This window comes from Chenopodium album, chromosome 5 (assembly GCF_948465745.1).
Source record: "Chenopodium album chromosome 5, dcCheAlbu1.1, whole genome shotgun sequence".
Lineage (NCBI taxonomy): Eukaryota > Viridiplantae > Streptophyta > Magnoliopsida > Caryophyllales > Amaranthaceae > Chenopodium > Chenopodium album.
The window spans coordinates 16,292,913-16,305,369 of NC_137838.1; the positions used below are offsets into that span (position 1 = coordinate 16,292,913).

A 12,457-nucleotide genomic window follows, 5' to 3' on the forward strand; every position below is an offset into this window, starting at 1 on the left:
CACTTCAGCCGGGTCACTAATCCAATTACCCTCACTATCCTGCAAAGTCTCGATTCGATTTCTTCTCCTTCTAATTATGGTGGATAAGTGAAAGTACCTTGTATTACGATCTCCATCACAAATAGCTTCCGTTCTCGACTTTTGGAACCATAAGAGTTCCTCTTGCTTTAGCACATCATTTATTTTTTTTTTCAAATCAGCTTCTAATTTCAGCAAATGGATAGGAGCACCTCTAGCCATGGCACGCTGAATTCCCTCAAGCCTAGCAAATAGTTCAGATTTTTTGCGAAAAATATTGTGAAACTTCTCTTTGTTCCAGGTACTTAACTCCCCAGCAAAGGTTTTTAAGAAAGAATGAGAGGCTCACTATTATTCCATTTGTCACATACAAATTCCTCGAAAGTTTCATGCTTGAGCCAAGCAGCTTGAAATCGGAATGGTTTCAACGCCTTGGGAATAGGAGTGAAGCCATTGAGATTAATTAAAATTGGGCAATGGTCCGATGTTATTCCAGTTAAGTTGCGCACAACACCTTCATCGAATCTCAAGCGCCACTCTTCCTTAACCAACGCCCTATCCAATCTAGCTGCTTTGTAAGTAGCTTCTGACATACCACGACTCCAAGTATGAATAGGGCCTAAGCTTCCAAGGTCAATGAGGTGATTGTCATTCACCCAATCTGAAAAATCCTTACACCGTCTTTCCATCTCCGAACCTCCAACTCCTATTCTCTCACTCATACTCATAGTATCATTGAAGTCTCCCGCCAACATCCAAGGTCTTGTGAATGCTCTACTAATATTCTCCAATTCTCTCCATAGTTCTTTTCTGCTTGTCGAATCTGGGCTAGCATAAATAGCCGAAAAATCCAAGGATCCTCATCTCTTTTTTTTATTTCTACAGTAATATGTTGAGAGTGATTGTCCAGTACAATCACTTCAATTATTTCTTCTCTCCAAAAAAGCCAAATACCCCCCGCATAACCTTGAGCATCTACTCTAGATTGACCAGAGAAGCCAATCTTGTCACAAATTTTTTGTGCTTGTTCACCGCTGATATGAGTTTCCACAAGTGCCATAATAGTTGGATCATTGATTCGAATTAATTCCCGAATCGTCGCTAACTTACTTCCAACACCCTGAATTTTCCACACCATAACCTTTATCGACATATTAAACATCGGAAATAGGGGGGAAGCGATCATAAACATTCAAAGGAATGTTAGGCAGAAGACCCAGGAAAATGTCTTTCAACGCCCTCATAGGTCCGTCCGTTACAATTGGGAGCCCCACTGTCACCAACATCTCTGGAGGATTGTGTCGCGGTGGCAGGAACGAATTCACTTGCATCTCCACTCTGTTTGCTGAGGGGTGAGCTGTGACTACTGTTGGACCATCCATCGGGAAGTCCATTAACGCCGCGTAAGATGGAGGAATTCGAGTCTCCAGAGAGATTGGGACTCGAAGGGGATGCATGAATAATGTTAAAATTCGAATTCAGCTGATATCTCAACGAGGATGGAGTATGGGATGCAATTGAGAATCCACCCTCGTTAAACTGAGAATCAGAGTTCGAACCAACAGGGGAAACTATAGGGGAAATAAGCAAATCTTTTTCGCCAGACTTGGGAATATTTGGTTCGATATTTTCCTTATTAGTTTTGGTAATTAAGTCATGACTTTTATTAGAAAAAGGAATTTGATTAGGATTACCTAAAATTCTATCAAAAACTTCTTTATGTTTAGCCAAAGTGTTGTCCAAAACTTGTTGCCCACTCTTTGAATTTTTTTTCAAAGATATCCCCAAATCAATTGTTGATTCCCTTTCCAAGTCTATCTCCATACCGAGTTGCCCATTGGTTCCCAAGGAATTTTCCTTATGCATCTCATTGTTATCATCTCCTAAAAAAGTTGCCCCCTTGATAACCGAATCTCTATCCATAGTTGAATTCTCAACTGATCCTTCCTTAATTGCAGCCGTAGCATTAGGCTCAATATATTCCTCTTCTGTTTCCATATCTTGATCTTGACTCAAAACATTGAACCTTGATCCTTTACCTTGACCTTGCTTGCTTGAACCAGCTGAACCATTAGCACTGACTACAGGCTTTTGCTGAACCACTTTTATTCCTGCTTGGGTCTTAACCCCATTATTCACTCCTTTAGACTTGTTGGGTTCATTCACCTTCTGTTGACCATCTCCCTTAGGCTTAGGAGTAAACTTTCTATTATTTCTTTGGACGAGCATCCATGAACCAAATTGGTCCTTCTCTTCCGGTCTAATCCCCAGATTTTGTTTAGGAGTAGGCTTAGCAATGCGCTGAAGAGATCTTTCACCATTGTCATCAATGACTATTTCGAAAGCACAATCACTTTCTTTATGTCCCAATTTTCCACATTTAAAACAAATCTGCTTTAGACCTTCATATTGGACTCTCCAAACTCTCCCATTAAGTCTAAACTTTGATAGTAGTGGCTTGGATAAATCAACCTCAATGCTAAATCTAAATTATTGACCTCGACTTGTATTCTTAGTGTTCTTATCAATACTAATAACTCTTCCAATCTTAGAACCAATAGCATGCAAGAATTGCTTATCAAAGTATTCCAATGATAATTGTTGAATACGAACCCAAGCAGTCAAGAATTTGATGGGAGCTTCGTCTGCCACAAAGTTTGGTACCCATTTCCGGATTTTGAGATAGATGTCTCCTATAATTCAAGGCCCTTGAGTGAGCACATGATGATGATCTTCCATATTGGTGAATCTGACTACATAGTAATCAAACCCAACATCAGTTAATGATATATCCCCTTTAAGGCTACATTTGATTCTCAATCTTTTGATGAAAACCTCACAGCTGAACTTTTTATCAAATAGTTTGATAATAAGAGCATTTTTCCAAGGCAAACGTAGCCTTCTCTTCTCCTCTTTTGTGAGTAAAAAATTAGGGCACGCTTCATCATCAGAATCACAGTCCAGAGGAACATCATCATCCGATTCCCAATCCCCTACCATGTGAGCTTCTTCGGAGCTATTACCAGCCACACTATTACCCTTCCCAGTCATGACCCTATATGAAGGTCTTGGTTCCAATGGTGGTTCCTCCACCATCATTTCAGCCGTCTCAGGGACTATTTCATTCTCCATATCATGCATTTGATAATCAACATGATTATTTGGAGAATTCTCAGGGGTTCTTTTGAATTTTTTATTGGATCTAGACATTTGGTCTTTCTCTTCGCTCGAAAGTTCTTTCGCTCTCCGTTCGCTCTCCATTTCTATGTATTTCTTAAATTCTTGTGGAGGGGTCTAATTGCTAATTTTAAAGTATATTATTGTTATCATTATTCTTTTGTTCTTCGTATATATTAGAAATTAGGCAGAAACCAGCTTAAGCATTATAAAAAACCTAAGCTCACATTTTATAATAAGATAAGAGATTGTTAAAAAAAAAAAAAAAAAAAAGAGATGATAAAGATTGCAAAAACATAAAGCTTTGTGTATTTCATACATTTTTTTTATAGCGGAAAATATAAATATGTAATACATAAATACTTGGAAATTAATAGAAAAAAGAAAAATAATGATATTTTTGTCAAAGAATTAACTATTAGTAGGAAGATTCTCCTAAGAATAATATTTTTAAATTTCTCAATGAAAATTACTAGTAGAACAAATAAACATATAAAATAACAATATGGAGTAATGATATTATTCATACTTTGTGTAGTATGAAGTACAAAATTATCATATTTAAAATTAGCGCGTTTTCAGTATAGATAACTGACGTAAATCAAACCAATAACTAGATTACCTCTGACCGATTGAGTAACTCATGACCGAGTAACCATAATAAAATATCATTTGACCGACCGAATAACCCCCTAGCTAGCTTAGATAAGTAAGCTCGGGTCCCCGGCCACACAGTGTGGTCAGCCACTACACATATGAAGTTTTGTACTCCCTCCGTGTTTTTTTTAAGTGTTACACTTCCCATTTCCGGCAACGTTTTTTTAAGTGTTACACTTTCTTTTTTGGCAAAAGGCTACATTAAAATATTATATCTCTCTCCTCTCATGGTCCACACCCAAACCCACTACTAGTTTTTTATTATATCTTTCTTCTCACATTCATTACTTTTCAATAAACTATTAACCACACTATCTTTCTTTTACAATTTTTTAATGCTCCAAGCCCACTTACCTTTTATTTTATTTAAGTCAACTAAATTGCCTAAAACTATGTGCCGGTCAAACTGTAACACTTAAAAAACACATGGAAGGAGTAATTAATAATTTAAAGAAATAAAATATAATGTATTACGATGCTAATAAAGGTATGAAATATATATATATATATATTTATATTTATATATATAGCACCGGTTCAAACCGGTGCCAAAACTCGGAATTGGCACCGGTTAACCGGTGCCAAAAATGGCCAAAAAAAATTATTTCGTTGGTGCCATAAGTGCCCAATGTATATATATATATATATATTTGTTTTTCCCACTTAAAAATTAAATAGACTAAAATAAATAACAACATCAAAACATAAAGCGAATATCAATCAATATCATCGACTATTTGCAATATATAATAAAAAAAATTACAATATAGATCAATAAAATAGTTCGATTACAACATATAAATACAAAAAAAATTACAATATAAATTAAAAAATAAATAAATAAATAAAAAAACCCCCAATCACATCTAAATCAATATTCTTGTATCTTGCTTCTTCGATTTCAGATCTAAATAACATACCTGCACCAATTAAAAAAAAATCGATTAGGAAATTTTGCATTAAACCACCTTTTATAACCATATTTTTGCAAGAAACCACCTTATAAATTTTTTTTTCGCAAAATCACACCTTAATCCAAATTTTTTTGCAAGGCCACACCTTTGGCCAAAAACAGAGTTTGACCTTGTATTCCGGGGTTGACCCGACCACGTGCCTCGCACGTGACACCCTAAAACCACGCACTAACCAATTTTCAGGCGGCCAACTACTTTCCACAGCCAACCAAAAACCCGGCCAACCAATTTTCCCCACCCGCTGCCAACCCTGCTTGCTGCCGGCACCGGCAACCACCTCCATACCCCGGTGCCGGTGATCCTGCTCCCTTCCCTTTCCCCCAACCCACGAATTCTCTCTCCTCCTCTTCCACATAACCACCATCACATCCTTCACTCTCACCACTCGAACCCTGAGTTCCACCTACCACTACCCACTTTCTTAAACCGCCGCCCACGAATTCTCTCTCCTCCTCTTCCACCTAAAGCGCCGTCGTTCGATTTATTGACCTAGACCCAAACTCCATCCTTCGTTCGTCAACCTCCATGGATGTTGCGCTTCACAAAGGTACGGGAATGGGTTTGGGAATTGGGTTTAGGGCTTGAGGGTTGGGTTTAAGGACGGGAATGCGGTCGCCGGCGACAAATGGGGGAGGTGGTCTCCGACCACTTGAAGGTGGAGCGGGCTGGGTCGGGGGGAAAAGGGAGAATTAGTGGTTTTGGGGGGTCATGTGCAAATCACGTGGTCGAGTCAACCCCGGAAAACAAGGTCAAAGTCTATTTTCCGGGGAAAGGTGTGGCCTTGCAAAAAAAATTTAGATTAAGGTGTGTTTTTGCGAAAAAAAAAATTTATAAGGTGGTTTCTTGCAAAAAAGTGGTTATAAAAGGTGGTTTAATGCAAAATTTCCAATCGATTAATATAATTAAGCTTCGAAAAAAAATCCAGAAATTTAATCCCAAAAATTCAAACCCAAAAAAAATTGAAATCGAAAAAACCCAGGAAAAAAACTTGAAATCGAAAAAACCCAGTATTCGAATAAATTCAGAAAACGAAAAAAATTGAAATCGTAAAAAACCCAGTATTCGAATAAACCCGGAAAACGAAAAAAATTAAAATCGAAAAAATCCAGAAAAAAAAATTAGAAATCGAAAAAAATTAAAATCGAAAAAAACCCGGTGTTCGAAAAAACCCAGAAAACAAAAAAAAATTGAACTCGAAAAAAAAAATTGAAATTTGAAAAAAAAAATCAAAATCGTAATTGATTAAAAATTTGATTAAAACAAAATTGAAATCGAAAATAAAATAAACCTAGAGATTGAAAAAAAAAACCCAATTTAAAGAGAATTGAAATGGAAAAAAAAACCTAAAAATCACGAAAATAAAAACCCCAAAACCGCATGCATTAACCCAAAATAATCAATTATTTTAACATAAAATTAACCCATAAATCGAAATTGAAATCGAAAAACAAAATCAAAATCGAAAAAAAACACAATCAAAATTGAAATCGAAAAAAAAAACCCAGAAATAGAAAAAAAAAAAAAAACAAAAACAAAAACAAAATCGAAAAAAGAAATCAAGAAATCGAAATTAAAAAAATCCAAATCGAAAAAAAAAATTCTATTAAAATCGAATTATAAAAAACCAGAAATCGAGAAAAACAATCAAAACAATTATGGTCTGATTTTTTTTCCTAAAATGGTGTCTGGGCTTGGTGATTTGGTCACTTATTGTTTAGTTTTGGTTATCTGTTTACTTTACAATTTTAAGTTTAGAATATACTTCGTTTCCTTTTTTTTTTTTTTGTTTTTTTTTTGTTTTTGGGGAGGGGGTAGGTATCTAAACATTAAGGGAAGTATTTTTTAGTATTGTACTATTTTCGTTCACTTTCTCTTTGGGTGCACTATAAGTTGTTCAATTTTGAAAATTCAGTAAGATAGCTTTAAAAATGTACATTATCTTGATTCTTTCTTTGAGGCTCATTGGCTACTTTTATATGGAATAGAAATGTTCCATCAAAAGGTGGAATCTGATGACTCGCAGTTGAAAAGGTCTTTTCCTGTTTGAAATCTGTTTGCCTGAAGTTTGTTGCATCACACGAGAATCTGAGAGGTAAATCTTAACTATGACTTTTTATCATGTACAAAGGCTTCTTATTGATTATTGAAGGAATATCATGTTAAAAGTCATTTTTGAACTGAGAGCTAGTCAAATTATCCATACTTGATCGGAATCTTTTCTGAACTTATATTCACAAATGTTTTAAAAAAACCGATTTACAATAATGTATTTTGTGGCGGCAGCAAGGAATGAAATTTGTTATTTCATTTACACGCGTGGCTAATTAGCAAAAACCTAAGATAACACATTTTTATTTTTCTCTGTCACGAAAATATTTTCCGTAGTTTCATTAGAGTGTAGAGAGAGTATTTATACAAGTAATTAGGGCTCATGAAATCGGCCCGTTAGCTATACAATATGAACACTAAATATAGGCCCTAACACCCCCCTCAAGTTGGAGCATGCAAGTCACAAATGCCCAACTTGCCAAGTAAATACAAAAATTGACTTTTACTCAAAGCCTTGGTGAATATATCCGCCAATTGATCTGTTGTCTTCACATAAGACGGACTAATGATACCATCCTGAATCGCATCACGAAGATAATAACAATCCACCTCAATGTGCTTTGTACGCTCATGGAAAACTGGATTCTTCGCAATATACAAAGCAGATTGATTATCACAAAACAAGCTCATAGCACGGGGATGCGAGACACCCAAACTCAGAAGAAGGGCCTTCAACCATTTCAACTCATCAGTAGTTTTATACATTGAGCGGAATTCGGCCTCTGATGAAGACTTGGCCACAGTGTCCTGTTTCTTTGTCTTCCAAGATACGGGAGAAGCACCAAGAAAAACCAACCAGCCAGTGATGGAACGACGTGACAAGGGACAACCCGCCCAATCTGAATCGCACCAACCTGTAATATGTAAATCACAATCTGAACTCAAAAGAATTCCCTGACCTGGACATCCCTTCAAGTACCGCACTGTACGAAGAGCCGCTTCCCAATGGTCCTGTCGCGGTTGTTGCATAAATTGTGACAAAATATGCACCGCGTATGCAAAATCCGGTCTAGTAAAAGACAAATAAATCAGACGACCCACAAGCCGCCGATACTGCTCTGGATCAGAAAAGAAAGGGGACTCTGATTTCGCCAGAGTATGATTCTGCTCAATAGGGGTACCTGCCGGACGAGCACCTAACAGACCAGACTCTGCAATAATGTCAAGTGTGTATTTCCGTTGACATAAAAATATGCCCTCCGGACTACGAGCAACCTCAACACTTAGAAAATACTTCAAAACACCCAAATCTTTCATATGAAAACAGTCACTCAAGTATGACTTAAATGATGCAATTGCAGAGGAATCATTACCAGAAATTATCAAATCATCAACATACACCAGAACACTAAGCTGAATAGACCCAGATTGCAGAATAAAGAGAGAATAATCAGAGTACGACTGCACAAATCCGTACCTTTTCAGAGAGGCGGCCAATTTAGAATACCAACAACGAGGTGCTTGTCGAAGACCATACAACGACTTCAGAAGACGACACACCATATCAGGTTGAGAACCATGAAACCCAGGGGGAAGATTCATATAAACTTCCTCATCAAGATCACCATGAAGAAATGAATTGTGGACATCCATCTGATGCAATTCCCAATTTTTTGCAGCAGTGACAGCAAGGAAAGCACGGACAGTGACCATTTTAGCAACAGGGGCAAAAGTCTCGTTGTAATCAATACCCTCAACCTGATGATTACCAAAGATCACAAGACGAGCTTTCAATCTCTCAAGTGTGCCATCAGAATTAAGTTTGACTTTGTAAACCCATCGACACCCAAGAGCTTTCTTACCCAGAGGCAATTTTTCCATCACCCATGTGCCATTTTTTTTCTAATGCATCAATTTATGTTTGCATAGCCGCTTTCCACCCATCATCTTGGATTGCCTCCTTGAAATTACGAGGCTCAACCATCGTGTCAATAGCTGCAACAAACACACGGTGTCGCACACACAAAATGTGCTAAGGGATAGGGAGTACCTGAGGAGCTTGGAGTTGTCGGTGAACATTGAGAGATAGATGGACTAGGTAGAGAAATAGTGTGTGCCACATAATCCCGGTGCCACCCCGGGGCTTGCCGTGGACGTTGACTACGGTCCAACACAAGAGAAGAAGAAGTGGAGGAGTCCGGAGCAACCGTAGCAGTGCTGTCCGAATCAGCAGAAGAAGCAGGAGCCGCGGAGGAGCTGGGAACCTGCTGGGCAGCAAGGTCCGCGGCCAAGTCGCGGCTGGAGGCTGTAGCCCGCGGCCTGGTCGCGGTCTGTTCTGTTTGCAACACAGAAGGCTGCCTGGCAGTCTTGTCCGCGGCCAGGTCGCGGCTGGCAGGGGTGTCCTGCGGCCTGGTCGCAGTTGCCTCTGTTTGGGGTGTGGTTTGATGGGTGTCTTGCTCATTAACCACCCCACGACCCCCTTCAGTTTCGGGTACAAGGGAGCTCTCACCTAACTCCAACACATACTCCAAATCTTCTAAAAAATCATCATCCACCCCACCATGTTTGGTTGGCACAGCCTCACTCCCCACATTAGCATCACTCGATTCCCCATCACGCACAAAAGGAAAAACATTCTCATGAAACTTGACATCACGAGATACAAAAATATCACCGGTTTCCAAATCATACAATTTCCAATCTTTCTTCCCATGAGGGTAACCCACAAACACACATTTTGGACTCCTAGGAGCAAATTTGTCACCTTTTGCCTTTTAGTTATGGGCAAAACACAAACACCCAAAGACCCGCAACTCATCAAAATTTGGTGGTTTACCGAAAAGAAGCTCAAATGGGGTTTTATTGGCTATCAAAGAGGAAGGAGTACGATTTATTAAATAAACCGCCCCAAGAACACACTCATCCCAAAAAGCTATCGGCAAATTGCCTTGAAACATCAATGCACGACTCACATTTAATATATGTTGGTGTTTACGCTCTACCCTCCCATTTTGTTGTGGTGTACCAACACAAGAGGTTTGAAACAAAATGCCATTGTCATTAAAATAGGGAATCATGTGTTTGAATTCGGTTCCATTGTCACTCCGCACACATTTAATATTAACATCAAATTGACATTTAACCATAGCAAAGAAAGAGCAAAAAGAAGAATAAACTTCAGTTTTGTCATTCAATAAATAAACCCAAACACCACGTGAAAAATCATCAACAATTGTCAAAAAGTAATGAGCACCACAAGTAGACGGCGTCTTATAAGACCCCCACAAATCACAATGTATCATCTCAAAAATACGACTGGCCCTACTATCACTATTGGGAAAACTATCCCGAGATTGTTTAGCTTGAGGACAAATTTCACATGATTTATTCAAAGAAGTACTACTAGAACTAGCACTAAATGCAGGAACTAACTTGACAATCTTGTCCGACGGATGACCCATACGACGATGCCATAGCTCGAATGTTGAAACCTTCGGATTTGTCACCGCACACACTTTAGGAACCTGTCGAAAATAGTATAGTCCATCTATCCGTTCACCGGCTCCAATCAGGCTCCCCGAGTATTGGTCTTGTATAGCACATAAAGAATCAGTGAATTGGACAAAACAAAGAGAGTCATCAATCATTTTAGACACCGAAATTAGATTGCAAGTTAACTGAGGAACAAATAAAACATGGTCAAGAATAATATCCTCAGCCAAATACACACGCCCCTCCTTCGTAGCAAGGGCCTTAGCACCATCAGGTAGTCCAACCGGGCACGGTTGTATGTAGTGTACATCAAATAAGCAATTGTCATCACCGGTTACATGATGTGATGCGCCGGTGTCAATAATCCAAGACAAAGAAGGAGACTCACCACTCATCTTATCTTGGTTTTGATTATTAACCATTGTCACTAAAGCACGAACATGTTCAGGTTGTAAGGCAGACAAAGCAGATAGAGTATCATGAGATAGAGGCAATGGGGTAGAGGAAGTGTCACCAAGAGTAGGGCCCACGGCATTAGCCCGAGCCGTGGGTTTGCCGTGAGCAGAAGGAGCAGTAGCAGCAGCAGGAGAAGCAGAGGGCCTGCTGCTGTGCGCGGAGGTGTGCTGACCCGAGGTGCTGCCCCCCTTCTTCCCGTATTTCTCTAGCCACCAATCCGGGTAGCCGTTAAGCATGAAGCAGCCCGTGGTATCATGTCCAGTGCGCCTGCAATGTGAACAAAAGAGCTTCGACTTATCCACCTTTGGAGTCGATTGATATGGCTTCCGATCAGAAGACAGGGCAAAAACATGTGCTTCCTCCTTCTCCTTGCTTCGAGCAATACCACGAGAACGTTCCTCTTGAAGAAACGCTTGATAGGCATGGTCGAGGGTCGGAGGAGGTTGTTGAGACAGCAAATTAGTCCTCACAAGGGCATACCGATCATCATCAATCCCAATTAGAAATTGATGCAAGTGTTCCTCCGCCTTATCTTGTGCGTATTTTCCAACCACATCACACTCACATTTACCGCACTCACAACCGTGAGGTGGTTTAAGACGAGTCAGATCATCAACGAGTCCCATGAGTTTCGTGTAATACTCCTCAACGCTCATGGACTTGGATTGGGTGCATCCGGTGATTGCTGCCCGGAGTTGTTGAAGCCGAGGTCCATTAGCCTCGCAGAACCTCTTCTCCAAATAATCCCAAAGCCTTTTAGCTTCCTCAAAATAGGGTATAGAGGCAGCAATTTTGGTATTAATGGAGCGCAAGACCCACAACACCAACATAGAGTTCACGGTTTCCCAGTCGAGAAGCTTCTTCTTCTCAGTCGGCTTGAAGATCGTGCCATCAACGAAGCCGAATTTTCTTCTAGATTTCAAGGATAGTGTAATCGCTCGCGACCATGCCAAATAATTATCGCCCATCAAGATTACATGAGAGATTAGGTTTCCTGGTTGATCACCTGAGCCTAAGTAAAAGGGGGATGAAGGATCGAGCTTAGATTCGTCCACCATTGTTGATAATCAATAGAGTATAGAGAGGAATAGAGATTAGAGTATAGAGATTAGAGAAAAAATTTAGGGTTTTTAGGGTTTAGAGTGATTTTAGCTCCGATACCATGTCACAAAAATATTTTCCGTAGTTTCATTAGAGTGTAGAGAGTATTTATACAAGTAATTAGGGCTCATGAAATCGGCCCATTAGCTATACAATATGAACACTAAATATAGGCCCTAACATTCTCTCTCTTCCTCATACTCTACTTTCTCTCTCTTCCTCTATTTTCTCTCTCTTTCATTTTGATCTGATTTATTTTTTCTTCAATTTTTTGCAATTAGATATGATTTTCTACCTTTTCTTTCACTTGAGAATCTATTTGTCGCATAATTTAGGTTTGTTACTTAACTTTTTGTGTATTTTTGTTATTTATTAGTGGATTAGATTTTCAATTTTTAGGTTTTTTGATTTCGTTCTTGCGATCTTTTGTAGTGCTTATTTACTGGTAAATTCTGCAATGGTGAAGAAGAAGAGTAAAAATTTAGAGTTAGATGATGTTGATCTCAGCGCAGGTTCGATTTCTAATTTATTTA

At 38.9% G+C, this 12,457-nt stretch overlaps 2 protein-coding genes across 2 annotated transcripts; both read right to left on the reverse strand.

Annotated features, from left to right (window-relative positions):
* Nucleotides 1-344: 344 nt before the first annotated feature.
* Nucleotides 345-1,171, reverse strand: LOC145632665 (uncharacterized). The gene is made up of 2 exons (XM_081685011.1): nt 973-1,171; nt 345-841 (listed from the first exon to the last, which is right to left on the reverse strand). The coding sequence occupies exons 1-2, from the start codon at nt 1,169-1,171 to the stop codon at nt 345-347; spliced, it is 696 nt and encodes a 231-aa protein (XP_081541137.1).
* Nucleotides 1,172-6,748: 5,577 nt separating this feature from the next.
* LOC145632666 (uncharacterized) lies at nt 6,749-11,881 on the reverse strand. Its single transcript, XM_081685014.1, has 4 exons — nt 10,168-11,881; nt 8,926-9,639; nt 7,366-8,086; nt 6,749-6,884 (listed from the first exon to the last, which is right to left on the reverse strand). The coding sequence occupies exons 1-4, from the start codon at nt 11,879-11,881 to the stop codon at nt 6,749-6,751; spliced, it is 3,285 nt and encodes a 1,094-aa protein (XP_081541140.1).
* Nucleotides 11,882-12,457: the final 576 nt, after the last annotated feature.